Below are 20,642 nucleotides of genomic sequence, written 5' to 3'. Positions count from 1 at the left end.
TCCGACGATGAGACACTACCCGCCAAGTAGCGTTGGGAAAGTCACGAGTGTCCAGAATGTGGCCATACGTTCGAGCAAGCCCTCTGTCTAGAACAACATCGGGTGCAGATCCACAAGCCTACGTGGTGTACTACCTGCGGTGAACAGTTTCTTGGAACCCGTACGCTGACGGCCCACCGACGGATTGATGATCCCAAACCGTTCGAGTGTGATCAGTGTGGGCGAACCTTTGCTCGTTTGAACAATCTCACGCGTCACCAAACTGCAAAACATCCTGCAGCACTGAGACAGAGCTGCTGTGAATGAACCACCTAATTGGAGAGCCATGGCAGATCCCATGCAGTATACATCCTTCCCAGAGGCAGAACGCAGTCCCTTACCCATCTACGAACAAAAATGGGCACAAATCTGCACGCAGTTTTCGTCGCAACAACCGTCTTCACGACTGGTGCAACTTTCGTTTGCGCGAAATTAGTCGCAAAGGGATGAGCAAAGGCTTGAACACGATCGACAAGGACAAATATCTCAACATCCTCCTCACTCAGCGCCCAAGCAGTGATGTCAATCTTGGCTTTCGCACCGACACCAATACAATGTACACGTACAATACAATCAAGTGTGCGACGGCTTTTCTTACTTTTACACCAAACAAAAAGTCCTGGACGATGGTGTGAGCACACAATCTTTGGATATTTGAAAGTTGCAGGGTGCGTGTACGGGGCGCCAACTTTTGTGTGTGAACTGAGTAGGGACACTACGGAACAGGGGTGACTTTAAGCTTAGAGACTCTACTCCATTTCTTGTATATATTGTAAACATTTGTTACGGGGCACCAATTCTTGGTGTGACCGGTGGGATTGTGTTCTGGATTCTCTCATTGGCCGGCCACATCCAAAATCAGTGTGGATCAATAGGGTGCATGTGTGAGGCACCATCTTCTTGTATAGATCTTGTAAATAGTCATTAAAATCTGTTTTGGTTGGATTTTCCTGTGTGTTTTGTGTTTTTATCCGAGGGGGTCTGGCACTTTTTCTTCCTAATTGGGGAGAGGTGTCCCAGTGGGGTCTGGGACTTAAAAAACGCTTAAGGAAACGCCTTCAACGCCTAAAACGAGTTCCTCCGTTTAAACGTTTACAAAGACGGGTCGCACAGAACGCTCACGACCACGCCCCTGAACAATTCCCACGGTCTGTCAATCAAATTTCCTCTCGACCAATCAGGAGTCAGCTGGATTTTTTATTCAAAGTATTAGAGCTTTGATAATCCTTATATGATCCCGTTTCGACGAACCAATCAGATGCCTCCATTTGGACGCGTCCTTAGCAACGCCCCTAGCAACGCTCCTCAAATTCCTTTGCTCAAAAAAGGAGCACAAATCATCCCTGATATACTACTCACTGGGTTAGCCTGTATTTTCAAACAGGAACTGGGATCTTCGGACTCTTACACATTTTGGGATACTTTCGATCAGTTATTGAGGGAGCTTAGTTCACAAATAAAGATAAAAAGGCCATCCGTTAGCCAATGACCTGATTTATTCTCTTTTAGTTATCCGACATATTTATATGTTAACTGATGATAAATTATCATCATTTTTATGTCTATCATTTTAGTTAAGTTACAAGGGCCCATCTGAGGTAAAGCAATTCTGAGTGAAGAGGGTATCCTCAATAAACATTGTAAAAAACGAAATAACCATTGAATCATTTCCCCATAAAAATGAACTCCAGTTTTACTTTGACAGAACAATAATTAGTATATTAACAAGCCACAATTCGGAACCTTCAATAAATCAGTTTTACTTTGATGTGGTTTTGCGCTTTTCGCACACATTGTCGAAAGAGCCAAACTTCAGGTCTAGAAAAGCACTAGAACAGGTTAATAAAAAACAAACTATTATCTATGTATATCAGTCAAATAACTCTTTTTTGACATACTATGGTCTTAAAGATTTCTCGATGCCACTGAAGACTCCAGCGCATTTTATAAAATGGTTATGTAGCTTATCTATCACCAACAAACACATCTTATTTATTTTCATCCCTTGTTGCCTCATTCTCTATACAAAACTTGTTAGGGAAATTTGACTTTAGCGCTACTTTCTAGAAGGCAACTACAAAAAACCGTAAATCCCAAGTTCATATTTTGATAGCTACCATTTACAAAAGTCACATGTTGATAAGTAAAATTAGTTGATATGTACTTCAGCGTCATCTGGGAAGCGAGTCCAAGTGAGAAAACTCTCTGATGGTACCAAGTTTGTATTGATATCTCAAACCGAAAGGAAACTCTTTCAGACAACTTACTTGCTTTGCAAAAAGGCGAAATTGCTGAATTATTTCTTTTCATGCGAAATTTCATTATTTATTTCTAATTAAGACAAGCTACAATGCCAACTTGCATCATGTCTAGTACATAATTGTATTTTTTACACAGCTCGTCATCGTTGACAGAATTTTATTCAAAAGTCTCATCGTAATCTTCACCGATGAATTCAACAACACTTTTCTTGACAGTTGCAAAGCTCGGCCTGTGCTCTGGTTCCTGGGAAATAAAAATAAGTGCATTAAATAAACTCAAAGAAAAGCAAGAATGAATCGAAAAAGCAAAAAACGGAAAAACTGATTCAAAAAAGCAAGGGAGAGGTTGCCATGCAAATATACGTAAATAACTATCATTCCTTATGGACTTATGAGCCATCCTTTGGCATGTGGCCAAAGTCCAGGCAAACAAGCCTCTTTTCTGACGGTTACTTATTTGAATGTCAAACGACCTTCACTAAAGACTTGATAAAGTTCATCAAGTTTTTAGTGAACGTCGTTTGACGTTCAAATAAGTCACTGTCCAACATTTCTTATTGTCATTATGCAAATTCCTGACTGCAATTTCAGCATCTTTTGTTTAAGCCTCTTTTCGAAAGTTTGTTTCACAGCACTGGCCTATCAGTGTCACTGGCAAACCTACGTCACTCGGGCACGTCACTCACACGGAGGATTAGCTTTCACACTAGTTTCCATTTGTTTCTAGCCCTTGTCTAAAGACAAGTCCATGTATGCTACAATTGTATAATTCATGTTTTCATGAATATATTCAAATGCAAAGAGTCTCAATGGCCATGGGCAGTTTGATACGTAGATCTCGTGAGAGTCTCTACACTGGTGTAGTTTGAATGTTACTGGACTGCTGCGTGTAGGTTATTGGAACAAAAAGGTACCTTAACCTTTGTTACCAATTGGAGGCTGTTGCGTGTATGACAGTTCTGAAGATTGTTGATTACTCCACTTATTGTAGTCACTTAGTTAAGGATTGGTTGCAAGGCTATGAGCATGATTTTCATTCAATAGAACTCAAAGAAACTCTCTCCCCACAGAGAGAAGCTGCAAATGCAATAAGTAGTATTTATTTGACTGCGCGTTGTTAAGCACTTCATTTTAATTATCAAATCCCGAAGGAACTTCAATGGGAAATCCCGCCAGGTTCCAGATGTTTTGCAACTCTCAGGCTTAGGATAAGTTTTTAACCGTGGTCTATGTTGGAGGATCATTAACGCCAACCATTCAATAAAACAACGATTAACAGATACTTTCAACGGTTAACAGGGAAGGCGCAATGGAAACAATAGATGGTCATTGTTTTTTCCGTGACTTGCACGTTATTTGTTAACCGTTGAAATGACTACATTTTCTTTTGTTAATCGTGCCAACTGCCTTAAATCATCGTTTTGGGTTCATTCTGTTGTGAAATTGCAAACCATGAAGGTGATTCCACCAAAAATTGAGACAATTATGTTCTTTCTTGTCTAAATTGTGTTACACACATTCACTGTAACGCAAGTATATCTGCGTGACCAACTTGAAAAAGTTTTCTCTTTTTCTCAAGAACACAACACATATGATTTACAAAAATTTGGTTTTATAAACGGTGTTGATAATGTAAATTGGCCACCGTACAGAGATTCTAAATGATGACGTTTGGAGTGTTAGCCCTTCGCTCTGACGAAGAGTTTTGTCTAAGACTGTAGCGAGCAGGCTACCTAAAAAGCTCCTCATGCATACGCCGGGGAAGCCTGCTCGCACGCTTGTCCGGGTAGTGGTAAGAAAGGGCAATAGTCTACAAATCAGACGCCCTAAACACTTCGGCCAGACTGCCTACGAAGACAAAAATGCTTGTGACGAGCGGCCTACCGTATGCCAGCACTTTGTCACCATTTGGTACATGTCATCCGGACATCTATGGGGTTTTTCAAGTCTGTAACCGTTGAGTACCTGTTAACATTTCAACAGTGAGGGCTTTGTTAGAAATGACAAACTCGAGTTTGTCCAATAAAATAAAGGTCCTTATTTTTTGAGGGTAAAATGTGAACGTGAACAAAGGTTACTGATAAACTTGTTGCCCTTGGTACGCACCTTTTACCCCCCTCCCTCCGTCCATGCTCTATTTTACGAGTATTCAAAGCTACAGCTACACGGATCAGAAAGTGGAAACAGGCGTCGATCAAACAAGACAGGGATCGAACTGGCGACTTCCATCTCAGAAGGCCGCGCACTAACCGACCGAGCTATGCCTGTCTCAAAATGCTTTGATTGAGTTTGACTTAAAAATCCATAACACCAACCTTCTGAACGACGTCAGTGTTGGAAATCCCTTGGTATGGTGGTTTTCCGCCAGTGTATATCTCCCATGTTAAGATTCCTGCCATACACAATTGACTTAGTCAAGACATTTCCTTGTAAATATGCTACAATTGTTTTTCTAGTAATAAAAAACACCTGCAACCCATTGGGTAACCTAAATAGCTTACTGTGATGATACTTCCTCATTTAAGGGAAACAAAACTAAATGAAACAGTGAAGGCAACACTGAAGCGTAACCAAATTCAAAATGGTGGCATACGGGAAATTGTTTGAAAATCTAAGTAACTGGTTGCGGTTAATAGTGTGGTTGCAAGCATAAATCACTGACAGACAAGCCAAATGACTAATTCGACACAATACGCAAAGTACAAGGCCTTGTTAAGGCTTTGTTTTAAAGATCAGAAGAGAAATCCCCACAAAGTGATCAATCACGCCACAGTAAGACCGAAGGCTATCAACATACAACGTGCAAAAACACTTACATATACTACGTTCACAAAATGCCTTACCAAAAGCCCAAATATCTGATTTACTGCTGAATTTGGTGTAAAGAATGACTTCTGGTGATGCCCACTTAATAGGAAATTTTGTGCCCTCTGATGCTGTGTATTCATCATCTATGACATATCTAACAAACAAAACGTGGTAGATTCAGGTTCACTCTGCAGCCAGAGGTTGACACTTATTGACATGATTTGATGCTTTCTGGGTTGCAATTCAAGACTCAATATTTTGACACTCGTGCTCATGCATTCATCAGAGGTGATTTAAGGCTGAAACAAAAGTCCTTTCACACTCACTAGTCAATGTCATTTCCTTGAGGAGACGCAAATATATTTGACGTAAAAGGTCCCTTTATCACCGCTCAAATAAGTGCAGATGGGCTTCCAAACAAAGGTGTTGTGGGCAATCAATGGTTGATTGAACCGCCGGTTGAGATAATTTGTCAATAATTTGAAATAGTGAAATAGTGAAAGTGAAATATATTTTTCAATTATCTCACGCAATTATATTGTATAAGAAAAAGAACAACCTTTTTCTGATCTTTAAACGTATACGTTTTCACAATTATAATTACATGGTTTAAAATAAGTGCAGTCAGTTCATTGTTTCCTTGGTGCAGGAGCCCTTTCTTTGGCGAGAATTTCACGTAGTGTCAGCTTTGCGCAACTTAAAGGACCCTAGACATCCACACCCATGTTTTTGTTACATACAGTAGTATGTACTACTCTCGGGACTCTTTGATACTCAAGCAGTTGGCAATGAAAACAAGGTGAGAGAGTTTCATTTGGTTTAATTTTTTTCTTGTGCAGTCCTTTGCACACTGTAAGTCTCAGTAAAAGTAAACTGAAGATGGTTTCATTAGTCGCGCACACAATACACACTTGTAGCATAAAGTTGAAATGCTCTTATTCTACGTTACTAGAATTTCTTCGTTTTCAAGTTTACCATATCTTGAAACGGGTGTTGAATCCAACAAAAAGTTCTTCCTCCTGTTAATTAAACACAACCTGACCTCTATAGTTTTTACTTTCCAGATCAAAAATTAAAATATGTCACACACAAGCTTGCTCAGTTCCACAATAAGCAGTTTTATTATCGGTGAGTAAATGAAATGAACAGAGAAAAGATAAAAGATTTTAGAGATTGTCATAGGGATCAGTATTCAATGTTTGCCACTGCGCTCAGTGCTGTCAGCTTGGGCGGAAGACATGCATAACATTATTTGTACATGTAATAGGACTACATGCTGTCCAATTTGGAAATAATTGGATGAGAAAAATTCTGAGGGCAGCCAAAATTGGCAGTCCGAGGAATTTTTTGAATCAAATTGGACAAGCATGTAGTCCTGTTACCTATTACAGTGAAACGCGCCTCACCGTGGCCACCCAACAAACTTTGACATTTGACAATTCAGTGTAAATACGTCATCTCAACAACCCATGCAAAGGTGTTCAATTTACAACTGTGCCAACTTTGCAAGGAGGCATGACTGTCAATCAAATTCACACGTGACATCCTGAGAGGTGGCCAATTTGTAAAAAACTTTGTTAGGTGGCCACAGTAAGGCGTGTCGCACTGTAAGAGTGCCTGCTTGTAAAAATTAGACAAATTCTTAATTTCGGGGCAGGGGTCGAAAATTCGCTTTGATCATATTTTTATGGTAGACAGGCAAGGACAGGACAAAAAATTCTGCATAGTTTCTTTGGCAAAATGTTCGTTTATTTCAAAGAAATATGCAAATTTCCAAATTCCGTTAACATCCCCATTTCACGCGCCATTTTATTAAACAAGTTTGACAGCCTCACATGCAAAACCCCATTATCCTTTTACCTTTAAAACAATTAAATTTTTTTGTGTAAAGTTTAAATGTGTGCTGGGTCGATTAAATTTCAAAGACATGTATTTCGTTCACTTGAAAGTACTTCGTGAATATAATGAATTTTCAACATGTGCGAAACCTTCAAATGGATAAAGCTTCTGGTGGTTGACTTGCAGAAGAATGGTCTACAGATTCCTGTGACGTGAGAGCTTTTCAAAGTATGTTAAAAATGCAAATATTTGCAATTTAGCATTAGCATTCGTATGCTAGCACACCCTTCACTAATTTCCAGCGTATACACCCTTTTAATAAGTCTAATATATGCCGTTTTCCGCTACTGACGTCGAACTCATGCTTTCAAATTTTATTCAGAAATGTACAAAGGCCTTTGTGCATTTCTGAATAAAATTTGAAAGCACAAGTTCGACGTCATTGGCGGAAAACGGCATATATTAGACTTATTAAAAGGGTGTATATTGTCTGAAGGTATCAAAAAGCTGGTGCTGTGTGCCCCAAACAACACCTGTGACAATGACCCCATACCTACCAAGATTGTTAAAGACTGCATCAACAAACTCTTACCGACCATTTCCAACATGGTTAATCTTTCGCTCAGTAGTGGTCACTTTCAGGACATTTGGAAAGAGGGTTTAGTGAGACCAAAGTTGAAGAAAGTCAACATGGATCTGATGAAGAAAAATTACTGGCCCGTCAGCAATCTCGCATTCCTTTCAAAGATCACCGAAAAGGCAGCTGCAATTCAAATCTTTGATCACGTGCCGTCCAATCAGATGCTTCCAGAATTTCAATCAGCCTACTGCAAAAATAACTGCATGGAAACTGCCTTACTGCGCATACGCATTACTAGTTTTCCTAGATTTAAGCGCTGCTTTCGATACAGTAGACCATGACATACTACTGTGGCGCTTGGAATACAAATTGAGACTTAAAGATCAAGCAGTAACGTGGTTCAAATCAAATCTGTCAAATAGATCCCAGCGTATTGTAATCGGCAGTGCAAAGTCAGACAGTTTCGATTTGAAGTTTGGTGTGCCACAGGGCTTCTGTCTTGGGCCAATGCTGTTCTCCCTTTACACCAGTGAGCTATTTCATGTGATTAGCCAGCACCTGCCAACAGCGCACAGTTATGCCGATGACACCGGTATCTGTCTGGCTTTCAATCCAAATGATGATTCCAATCAAGATGCCACCATTGCAGCAATGGAAGCGTGCCTATGTGACATCCGCAACTGAATGGTCAAATTATGATAAACTCATGATCAATGATTCCAAGATTGAGTTTTTGCTCATTGCGACGAAGGCGCAGCTACAGAAAACTAAAAGCGCTACTCTAACTATTGGTGAATCCATCATCTCTCCGAGCTCGGAACCTCTTGAAAACTTAGGGGCCTGGTTTGACTGCCATTTCAACCTGAATTTCAACATAACCAAAACTTGTAGGAGTGCTTTTTTTCATCTACACAATATTAGACGCGTCAGAAAATATCTTAGGATAGAATCTGGACTACTGTAATTCACTTTCATACGGATTACCCTACTGCGCTCTCACTAAACTGCTGCGTGTTCAAAACGCAGCTTCAAGAGTCCTATATCTAGCACCACAGTATTGCCATATCACGCCTATATTCAACAAATTACACTGGCTATCTGTAACGTTTAGAATGGATTATAAGATTATTATAATCACTCATAAAGCAATCCATGGTACAGCTCCTAATTATTTATCATCTCTTGTAAACTTTAAACCTAATTCTTCCTACAGCCTCAGATCAAATCACAAATATCTGCTTTCAAATCCAAATTTAAGGACTCTCCCTACTCTTTGTAGCTGCTTTGTAGCTGCCACACCAAAACTGTGGAATAATCTTCCGTTAGATCTTAGATGCACTTCTGATTTTAAAGTTTTTAAACGTAATTTGAAGACTCATCCTGTAATTTTGACTATATATTGTTATATGTTATGTACTGGTAATATATTGCTCTTTTATTGTAAGGCGCATTTGAAAACTGCCTAGTTGAATTTGCCCGGTATAAATAAATGCTATTATTATTATTATTATTATTATTATTATTATTATATTTTAGCATGCACCACATGACTTGACCTACATTAAGTTGAAATAGACAAAGAGATTTACAATAATACTTTCGAAATGTTCTAACCTTATTTGCTGTAAGTCAGGCAGGTACAAAAGCTGATTTAACGTGTTTCGCTAACCATTCGTCGCATTTAAAGCAGTATAGCTTCCTTCTGTTTAGACAATGTCTGATCTACATCGCCAATTGTATCATATTTAATGGTCAAACACCATCTTTGATCATGTTTAGATCGCCACTGCATCTAAATCAACAACGGCTAAGTCATTTGTGGATTGCTTGACCTTGAATCCTTTTCAGTGGTTCATTATTTGTTCTTCACGCAATGCTGTCATCCCATTTTAGGGGGTAGGGGTAGGACAATTTCTATCCTGATAGGTAACCACTTGGAGCACACAATCTTGTTAAGTAGGAAGAGAGTAAACAAAGGAATGGAAAGAATGACTAGTTTACCTTTGTCTCATGAGTTGTCTCCTGTTGTCATCTCTTAAGCGACCCACTACGTACATTGTGTAACAAGGTAAAGATGATGTCATCACGGACCAATGAGACACCATTGACTTAAGTTTACATTAACTTAGTTGAAAAAAAAAACAAGTCAACATCAGTTTTGCTCTGCGACAAATTCAAAATGGCGCCTGACTGCAATAACCTTCTGGGCTTGGGGTCACTCACCTTCAAAGAGGAGTGAGAACCCTATCGTTTTGAAGCGAGTCGAACAGAATTTTAACACACACAAAAGGCTTAACATACCTGGACAAGTCCACAAACGCTTTGTTTTTTTTTATACTAAATTTGCATAGAGCCGACCGAAACGTGAAGAAGGAAGAATATAGACCAAAAAAGTTGTTTTGTGTGAAAAAGAGGAGCGTTCTCAACACTTTCACGCTTTTTAAACAAACGTGAACTCCGTTGTTACAACCTTTTTAAAGAAATTTTTTTTAACCTCACGCTTGAATGAGGAGCATGGGTAAATGCAATCTTTTTGGCAAGAATACACAAAGATATCCTTTCAGTGCACAGAAACAAAGAAAGCCTACTCAACAGATTTGAATAACGCATTTTCTGAAAACGCTTTAAAAAATTTTGGATTTTGAGAAGTGTTTGAGACTGTTGTATGGTGAAGAGGGAGTTGGTTTCATATCGTATTTCAAAATAAATTCACAATATTTGACGCAGTGAGCAAACAACAATATACATTTCAAACGCTTTATTAAAAGATACTCTAGTGGCAAGTTGATATAAACGATTGTTCTTTGACTATTCGACTAAAGTAACCTTAAATTAAACATGTTACTTTGCGCTAAAACAAATACTGTGACTCTAATAATACAGTTCTATCCAGTCAGAATATGAAACATTCGAGACCGAACTAACTCGAACGATTTTATTTCTTAAGTCAATAAAAGCACACCAACAAACATTTCAAACGTTTTACTGAATTAACAGAGAACGCTTATCACAATGTGATATTTGCGAGAGTAGTTCTCTTTGTAATTCACTTGGATTCACTGCATCTTCATTGTTCTATTATGCCTGCACTGTTTCAACGCTTTTAGAGCGAAAATAAATCACACACGCCTAAGTCTTAATGTTGTCAGTGAGTGACTGGATTCACAAAAAGTGCTATAAAATAATACGTGCAGTGCCCGTTTTTCAGGAGACTCGTTAACATGGATAGAGTGTACTTTGTCTTGGTTTGGGTTTGCGCTCGGAGTTGTTTTGCAGGATACTTCTTTCACAGCACACTTCGCGAGCCATGGTTAGATCTTCTAAAAGAGTTACATCCAATGAACCTCAGTCGCTTGTTGAGTTTTTATTACTTCATGGACCAATGCAATGCATCATTTACCGAACAATATGCATTCCACAAAGTGTTCTGAAGTCTCTATCAGGCTGGCACTTATCTCTGGTTTCATTAGCATGAAGCGACTAGGAGTATTTCTACTCCCCCCTGGATGGGATGCTAGTACATCGCAGGGTTACCCCCAGCATTTTGCCGGTACCCATTTATACACCTGGGTGGAGAGAGCCACCGTGAGAGTAGAGTGTCTTGCCCAAGAACACAACACAATGTCCCCAGCCAGGACTCGAACACAGACAACTCGATCTGGAGTCGAGCGAACTAACCAAAGTGTTATGTGCCACGTACTCGATACATTATCCTTCTTTCTCGTGGATGGTTTGGCAAATTCTTATAAAAAGTCTACGAATGAGAAAGATCTAATCATTTGTTTAACACCATGGGTAGTGCTGCAAGCCCTGTGTGTGGAAGCTCATCGCCCACACTTTCTTTAAGTGACATGTGTCAGAGAATGCAAGGTTTAGTTGCGTGTTGGGGTAGCGAAGTTCACATCGAATTGGAAGATGTCACCGACAATCACGAAGAAGAAGAAGAAGAAGAAGAAGAAGAAGAAGAAGAAGAAGAAGAAGAAGAAGAAGGAGGAAACGACCCGGCAGGGGGACTCCCATATGGAACAGATGGGGATGCTCGTCGGAAATTTTGAATTTAACCCCTAAAGGAGACCATCTGGGCGTGGCTCAAGCTTTTTGTGACCCCTAAAGGAGACCAAACTGGGCGTGGCTTAAGCAAATTTTGACCCATAAACAACACGTTAAAAAGAAAATTTGACTTCTGTTTCTCTTCGCGTAATTCTGTTTCTTGGCGGAACCCTAAACGAGACCCTGGTGGCTTAAATTATCGGCGCTTTGCCCGGAACACCCTAAGCGAGACCAAAATCCAAAATTTACACCCCTATGCGAGATGACGAACATCCCCGTCTGTTTCATATGGGATTCCCCCCTCCCCCGGGGGAAACGAGGACCCTAAGTCAGACAAACCAACAGAGTGTATTATGAAGTGGATCCACCATCCGCTTTAGAGGGAGTCGACAAACTGTATCGTGGGGCACGTCGATATGGTTTGAAACGCATGCAAGTACTTGCTTGGCTCCGCCAACAACCTGGCTATACCCTACACAAATGTGCAAGAAAGCACTTTCGTCGTAATCGAATAATTGTGTTTGATATAGATTCGCAATGGCAGGCGGACTTGGTTGATTTACAACAATTGAGTCGGTGGAATCAAGGATACAAGTATCTACTGACCCGCATCAATGTCCTTTCCAAATGCGCATGGGAGGTGCCCTTGAAATCGAAAACAGGTGCCTCGTTGGTGGTGGCGTTTGAAAGCATTTTCCAGGAAGGTCGTAGACTTGCAAAGTTGCAAACAGATGCTGGAACCGAATTCAAGAACAAGACTTTTCAAACCTTCCTCAAAAAGGAGAATGCACATCATTAGAGCGGAGGGGTTGGCGCAGTGGTGAGATCTCTGCCTTCCAACCCTAAGGTCCCGGGTTCCATTCCCGGTTCTGCCGAGACTGGACTATTTGGCGACCTTCTTTTCCGCTAAAGTTCACTCAGCTTTCCATCCTTCCGAGGTCGGTAAAATGAGTACCAGCATGCATGGACTGCTTAGAAGCGGCTGCAATTTGCGCCTGTATATGCTTCCAGTCCGCTGGGGGTAAATTGATCATTGTAAAGCGCCTTTGAGACGTTAGTGATAAGGGTGCTATATAAATGCACCACTTTACTTTACTTTTTACTTTTTTGTAACCTACAACGAAAGCAAAGCCCAAGTGGTTGAAAGATTCAACCGCACTTTGAAGCAACTGATGTGGCGTATGTTCACTACCAGCAGCTCGTATCATTATTTGGACCAACTGGACGATTTAGTCAATGGGAATTACAATCAAAGTGCGCACCGCAGCATCAAAAAGAAACCGGCTGATGCCAACGAGAATAACGCATCAAAGGTCTGGAACAATTTGTATAGGAATTTGTTCTAAAAGCCAACAAAGTATAAATTCAAAGTGGGAGATCAAGTGAAGATCAGTAAGCATAAATGCATCTTTGAAAAAGGTTACTTACCATCTTGGACAGAGAAAACCTTCACTGTTGCTCAGAGACTTCCACGCGACCCACCCGTGTATCGTCTAAAGGAAGAAGACGGTGACTGGATTCAAGGCACCTTTTAAGGATTTGAGTTACAGAAGGTGATAGAAACTGCAAAACACCTGTTTCGTATTGAACAAATCCCCCTCGCAGGAGACGAGGAGTGAGTAAGGAGGTGTGGTACATTGGAAAGGTTGACCAAGGAAATACAAAAGTTGGATTCCGCATAACCAGTTGGTGGCTTTACAACAAACATGATTCAAGATAGCGACTTTTACTCGACACTTCCCAGAAATGCAAGCAGTAATTCCAAGTCCTCCTTTCATGTAGCGCTACCTCGACAAATCCATCCGAAAGATGAAGAAGATTGGGAAGTTGGATTACATCATATCGTGTATCCGCTCTCATGTTTGACATTACAAACGACTGCAAACATTCTCACCTCATGCTGGAACGTCAAGGTGACTCCACACCGTTTGTATTACCCAAGGGCAAGTATTATACCACATTAGATGTGACAGAAGGAATGTTACAATGTCTTAACATCGCTGACCCACCATCTAAGATTGAAATCACAGTGGATGACGAATGGAATGTACCATTAAACACGCAAACTGAAGGACTCATGATCACACTGTCTACAGCTCGCGTGTTGGGATGGATAACCAAAAACAACACTCTTACACCCAGCGTTTTTTCGGCCTCTTCTTAACGTCCGGTAAATTTATAAGTAGACTTATGACTGTCGATATCTTTATTGGACAAAAGTGACGGAACAATTTCAGTATAACACTTTCGATCTTTCTAGTTATAACCACAAAGTCCACCAACAATAGCCTTCAAAGAACAAACCACCTTCCCTCCCCCCCCCCCCCATTGTCTGTTACAAAAGTGAACCATAAAACATACCAATACCCCGCCACTAAGCATACAAAAGACGCCAAATATTTTGGCATGGCCAGGGCTTGTTTACTCAGGTAACTACTAATTAAATGTAGTCTTTTTCTCACGGATTAGTCACGTTGTGATTTCCCTTTTTTGATTTCACCTTAGTTCTTGCTTCTTTTACCTATTATTTGTTCATAGCGATTTTTTTTCATTGTTGTGAGTACAGGCACTTTATCAGCTTTTGTTTTAAAAACCTCATTAAGTACTTCAAACATGACTTGATACATATGGTAAGGGAGGTGGGTGGGGGGGGGGGGGGTGGAGACATAACCTAGGCACTGGTCTATCTGCTGGTAGTTTGCTGGCGGTTAGCTGTCAAAAGCAGTGGGGAAGGGAGGGTGTCTGTTACTGACAACTTCAATTAGCTGCGTTGCTGGGCATTTTGGTCAGTTCTTGAACCTTGTTTGAGGCTTCTGTGTTAACTTGGCACCCTGCTGGAGAGGCATATATGCCGCGTGAATGGGTGACCGCCCAATCTGCTTGCTGTGGGATGGGGGGGGGGGGGGGAGGGCTGGTCAGAGCACTTCTGGCCGCTGGGTCTGTCTTTGAGCTGTCTGCAGGCATGTTTTTTTTTGGCGAATATAGCCAGATATATCTAACAATTTATGGGTTGCATAAAGATTAATCAAGATGGCGGCCTTTCAAGATGCTCCGTCATTGCTTGTTACAGGTAGAAAAATACCCAGCAAAGTCAATGACTCTGGTGAGGATCTAAATCTCCAGCTCAAGATAGGCAGTGTAGATATAAACAGTGTGAAATCCCACAAGCTTTTAGGTGTGACACTGGACTCGGAAATGAGCTATGAATGTCATGTTGAGGAGCTCTCAAAGAAGCTTTCAAAGTGCCTAGGACTGCTGAAACATATTAGTCCCTACCTCAAGCAGGCACAACAAGAGATGTATTTTAATAGCGTAGGTAAGTCCATTATGATGTATGGCAGTACGATATGGGATAACTGTAGTAATAGTTGCAAGCAGTTAATTTTAAGATTACAGAAGAGGGCTGCCAGAATTACTCTAAATGCAGACAGAGAGACACCTTCAGTTTCTCTTTTTAGTAGATTAAACTGGTCGCCCTTCTATAAAGAGAGTGCTATAAAGCTTAACACATTAGTGTTTAAAAAAATAAATAATTATACTGTCCCAGAATTCATATATACTATGCTAATCCGAAACAGCGATTGCCACAACAGAGTCACGCACCATAGTAACCTTAGCCTTGTTACCCCCAAATACAAATGAAAAAGGGAAGGGGGGGGGGGGGGGCGCAGCTTTGCAGTACGAACGTCTGAGCAATGGAACACTCTTAACATTAATATTAGAAGTCAAGAATCTGTAGCATGTTTTAAGAGGATGTTTTACTCTGAATTTTTAAGTGAGCAGAAGGCCACCGTGCTTTTATAATTTTTAAAATTCTTATATTTTTCTTATTTGATAGTGATATGTGTATATATTGTCTTGTAAATAATTTAACATCGTTTTACATTATCAGTAGTAAGGGGGGATGCAGCAACAGTAGCATTAAGTAACTTTATATAGGGCCACAAATTTATCAGTAGCTTTTAGCTTACTGTCACGTGTTACCCTATTCTAATAAAGTCTATTATTATTATTATTATTATTATTATGAGCGTGTGATAAGTGACGAGGGTGCAGCCTGAGTCACCTATCATGCATAAAAATCGAGAGCGAATAATCTAATTGTTTTAGGATAAATCTACTAGTGGTTGAAAACTTTATGTAAATCCTCTTCACAGACACTTCGAAAACGCCAAGAAGCGGTCGTCATTTTTTAACAAGTGCACACTACTACGCTACTCACTATCTATCACAGAATAGCTGGCGAGTAGGGTAGCCAATCAGATAAACACTCAAGAAAATGTTTGACTTATCCCGAGAGTGCTCAATACAAAATATGCAAAGCAAAACTACGAATATGAAAACAAATATTTATATTTGCTTTTAATTTTTTATTTTTTAAAAGCCAAAAGGGAAAGCAACAAATGCTTGGGAGCAATGGTCGCAATCAAATGTAATATGTTGGTCTAGCAGGTTTAGTACGTACAAAAGGAAGCAACTATTTGCAAATTACTTAGGACTTGTTGACTTAGGTTAGATGCAGTAGTAATGATACGCCTCGAAAGATGATCACAGATTCATGGTATTCGACCATTGAATACATTGACAGTTGGCGATGTGCAACAGACGTTGTGTAAACAGAAGCAAACTTGGCAGCTTAAAATGCGACGAATGGTGAGAGAAACACATGAAATCTTACGGCAAATAAGGTTAGAACATTTCGAAATTATAAGCTTGGTGTCTCTTTCAACTTAATATGGGTCCATACATCTAATGCCAGTTGACGACAGAAGGTGAAATACTTGCATTTTTTAAGTACTTTGAAAAGCTGTTGCGTCGCTCACAATCATTTGCCCAAAGAAATTTTTACACCAATCTGTAGATCATCCTTCACGATTCAACCACCAAAACCTTAATCCATTTGAAGGTTTCGCAGATGGTGAAAATTGATTGTATTCACAAAGTACTTTTAAGTGAAAGAAATGTCTTCGAAATTTAATTATTTTGCACCCAAAAAATAACGCAACATTCCCCCAAATCTACCCAATACACATTTAAACATCGCACAAAACTATTTGAGTGTTTTAAAGACGCTACTGCAAGAAACATTGGTGTAATCTGTGACTCGTCTATATCTATCGAACCTCAAATCATTGTTTTTCCACCTACAAAACTTTAATTTGGATATGGAAATACATCTCATCTCAGTCTGCACTCGACTTCCGCAATTCATTGTGCTATGGTCTACTGAAAATTTCAAAAGCTACAGAGTGCGCAGAATCACAATCACAGTACAACTATCTTAAAGGAACTACATTGGCTGCCGGTGGAGCATAGAACAAGAGAACCTTTGAAACAGTAGGCACCATCCTTAACTTTCATTAGGATTGTATTTTTAAGGTAATTATATTGTAAAGAGCCAATGAGCTATGGAGAATTAGCGCTATAGAAATTATAATTATTATTAATTATTATTATGACTACACAAAAATTCTCCTTATGGGCTCAGGGAACCCTTTGATGTACAGTGACACCATTATTATAGTCCTCGCCTATCCAGTTAAGCATTGATCATACAAAAGATAGACAATAGACCATTTTACAGTTTTGTGCTTAGTTACCAGGCCTTTGAATGAAAAAGAGGCTGGAGTTGACCTTGTTTTGATTCAAACCTCATTGCTCTTCTTGTGTAAATCATGTTGTTGTTGTTCTAACTATACTATTTATATAAGAAAAGCAGTGAGTTTTGTATCAAAGCAAGGTCAACCCCAGTCTCGCTTTTATTCAAGGGCCTGGTAACTGAGCACAGAATATTGTGTTTTTTATTTAAATGTGTATAAAACAGAGAAGGGAAGTTTGCCAAAAAATGCACGCAAACCGAAAAATACCTCGCTTCTGATTCCCAACATCATATTCACCACAGTAAGCCCGAAAGTAAAACTTTGCCTATCAGGCCTAAGTATCTTGAACCTCTGAGTGATTCTAAGAGCGAGATGAATCAAATGTCTTAAAGGTTAATGGCAAACTGACACCACTTTCAAACGTTTGGTCTTGAATCGGAACTTTGTAGGATACGGTCATTCCCTATAAAGAACTTAACCCTCAATTGCGCAGAATTTTAGTTCAACTTATATAAAACCTTCGAATATTTAAACAGTTTGATTCCGTAACAGTGAAGCCTGGTCGTGTATTTCATGCAAGCTTCAGCACGAACAACAAACGCAAACTCAGGTTTGTAGTGTTTTGACGCCTTTTTACCCGCCTTTTACTTGAATTTAAGCTTGCATTGGAAATGAATTAACATCCCCAGAACACATGGTATATATTCAAGAGAGTAAGTACTCTCCAAGAGGCATTTCTTAACCATTACATGCATGCAGCTGGGCCACCATACATGCTTAATTGTGTTTTTCTCTCGGCGCTTTTCAGAGTCAAAGTTAATATTACAACCATCAAACATATTAAGGACCACACGTTAGATAACGTTATTAGGTAATAAGTATCACGAGATATCACTGTATTGTACTGTACATGGAGACAGGAAACAAGCCAGTTGGACATTTACAAGTGTAGCGAAAGTAGTTGAATAAGGGACCAATATACAACTCTAGCTGGTGATAATTGCATATCACAAATCTAGCGCCTTAACCAGAAAGATAAAAAGAGCACTTTACTTAACAAGAAACCCGTTTGCCCAGCTACTGGCATCTTCCTAAACAGCCAGGCCTCCTGGATCGAACAAGCTACAACAATCGGACTAGCAAAAAGGCAGCCATGACACAGCCAGGATATCAATGTTGGCCAATGATTTGTGAGAGAGTGAGTGCTTTTCGCCATCGCCACTCTCAGGGGTATTCCCAGTTGGTCGCCCATCCATCCGACTATGACCAGATTGATTTGCTTGAAAATTTTTGTTTAAATATAAAGATCATCCACTCAAAAGCTTAGTTGAGCAGTTACAATACTTAATTTATTTGTAAACAAAGACAGTTATAAGGTCTCCTGCAGTAGAGACATAAAAAACTGTTTTCATATATACTAACGAGATGTGGAGAAGAGAAACCAGGCAGCACCACACGACCTAAAAGAAACCTATCAAAATAATGTTATTCCACAAAAATGCAGAGTCATGGTAATTCCTTTTTATGATCGAGAATTTAATTCATCCACTTAAGCTACTGACAAGTAGGATAAAAGTTTTAGGGCTTACCTTGCTAATCCAAAATCAGCAACTTTGATAATATTTTGATCCCCTACAAGGCAGTTTCTTGCCGCCTAATAAAATAACACATGTACATGGTGAAACAATTGAATCTATAGAGTTGGTCAATTTCTCTTTTAAAGTATCCTAGGGAATCTGATTTTCGCAAGCTGATGGACAAACTATTCCATAACAGTGCTCTGCTATAACAAAAAGCACGCTTGCCATAATTCGTGCGCGGCAAAGGCAACTCAACTTTAGCCTCTAAGTTTCTTAAGCTGTATTGCGTACTGCGGTTACTGAATGAATTCTGGAGGTATGCTGGGGTGAGTCCATTGATTGTTTTAAACATTAATATAGCTTTAAGCTTTTGTCGACGTGTAGTTAGATCATCCCAATTTAACAGATTTAAGGGAAAGTGACGCTTGTGTCGTAATTGGACCTGGTCATTGCCCTGGCAGACCTATTTTGAAGCTTTTGAAGTTTATCACTTAAGGTTAAGTTGGAGCCGCCCCAAACGGCGCTACAATAGACAATTTTCTTTCCAGTTCGGTTAAATTTTGATTTTTTGTCTTTTTGTCTTTTCTTGCTCGGTTGTTGTAGAAACATCCAAAACTGAAGAGTCAGCCCTCGCTTTATTTAAGACCAGATCTACCAATTTACTTTTTAAGAACGAGCCATCATGACCCTGGAAAGCAAGCGTGAGCTGCTTTTTATTGTACCAAGTCATAGTAAGGTTGTTATTGGAACTCTTGAATTGTTTTGAGTTCCCTCAGGGTGACGTCCATTTCCCTTGTTGATTGAGACGCTTTTTGACATATTTCTTTCGCGATTCTAATCGCATGTCCACATTAGCTGCTCTCCGTTTAGCTGAAGAAATTGCAAGACAGATCTGTCGAGCTTGTACAAGCTTGTCAAAGTCATTATCTGTCATCAAGTTTGCACCATTGTCGGAGTACAACGATTTACGTTGGTCCGCCATAATTGTTCTTTAGAGAAGTTGTTGATCTTCGTAGAAGAAGTTGTTCGATTTTCGCAGAAGTTGTTCGATCTTCATCTACATCTACATCTACATGTTCCAGCACTCGGCAAAGTCCCTTTTTGACTTGTGGCTGTTTCTGCTTAGGTGGCCTCATACACCACAAGCCTTTTTGGAGACGTCACCGCCAAGCCGGCCACTTCTGCTGGAGAGAACAGGACAGCCACAACACTGGGGACTTTATCCCCTACTCTTCTTGAATAGTGTTTGGGTTCTTAAACGTCCCACAGGGAACTTATGAACATAGAAGACATTTGTGAGACGGGGCCTACTGTTTGTAGTCCTTATCCGAGAAGACTTGAAAGTCTAACCATTTGCAGATGAAATTACAAAGGCAGCACTTTCTCCTCAGTTATTTTAAGATCCTGAATGTTGATGTTCAAACCCGCGACCTCCTGCATGACAGCCCGATGCTCAACCAACTGAGCCACCAGTGCGCGGTGCTAACAAACAAAGACTCGTATCAGTTGCTGTATTTCTTTCTTACTTCATACTTGAAAGCGTTTTGTCGAGGCCATGACTTTAAAAAATTAAGGAATTTCCAGTACGCCTACTGGGCCTTTTTTATGATGAAAGTCTTGTGTGGCTACCCCTTGATACAGAGTGGCTTTACCAGTCTTTGCCGCAAAAAGTCAGGACTAAAAAAAAAGTATGACGTGGTATCTTCGTCAAAATTCAACATCGGAATTTGACATCCACTCCAAGTTTCAAAGAGGAGTCTTGATTTCAAAAGTGACATTAAACTTCTGCGTTTGGATGTTTATTCAATTTTCGTATTCGACATCCAGGTTCATCTTCGACATCAAAGTTTTATATCCGACATTTAACATACGCCATCAAAAAATG

At 39.9% G+C, this 20,642-nt stretch overlaps 1 protein-coding gene across 2 annotated transcripts in view; it reads right to left on the bottom strand.

Annotated features, from left to right (window-relative positions):
• Positions 1–1,496: 1,496 nt before the first annotated feature.
• Positions 1,497–20,642, bottom strand: part of LOC138016672 (tyrosine-protein kinase BTK-like) — a 173,049-nt gene continuing 153,903 nt past the window's right edge. For both annotated transcript variants that reach the window (XM_068863861.1, XM_068863860.1), the window contains 5 exons: positions 18,767–18,831; positions 5,144–5,262; positions 4,616–4,692; positions 4,185–4,265; positions 1,497–2,544 (listed from right to left, as the gene is read on the bottom strand). In XM_068863861.1, the coding sequence (XP_068719962.1) occupies positions 2,458–2,544; positions 4,185–4,265; positions 4,616–4,692; positions 5,144–5,262; positions 18,767–18,831 (429 nt within the window). In that variant the 3' untranslated portion in view covers positions 1,497–2,457. The remainder of the gene's footprint in view (positions 2,545–4,184; positions 4,266–4,615; positions 4,693–5,143; positions 5,263–18,766; positions 18,832–20,642) is intronic.

This window comes from Montipora capricornis, chromosome 9 (genome assembly GCF_036669925.1).
Source record: "Montipora capricornis isolate CH-2021 chromosome 9, ASM3666992v2, whole genome shotgun sequence".
In the NCBI taxonomy this organism is placed as follows: domain Eukaryota; kingdom Metazoa; phylum Cnidaria; class Anthozoa; order Scleractinia; family Acroporidae; genus Montipora; species Montipora capricornis.
This window is presented reverse-complemented; position numbering and strand designations above follow the sequence as displayed.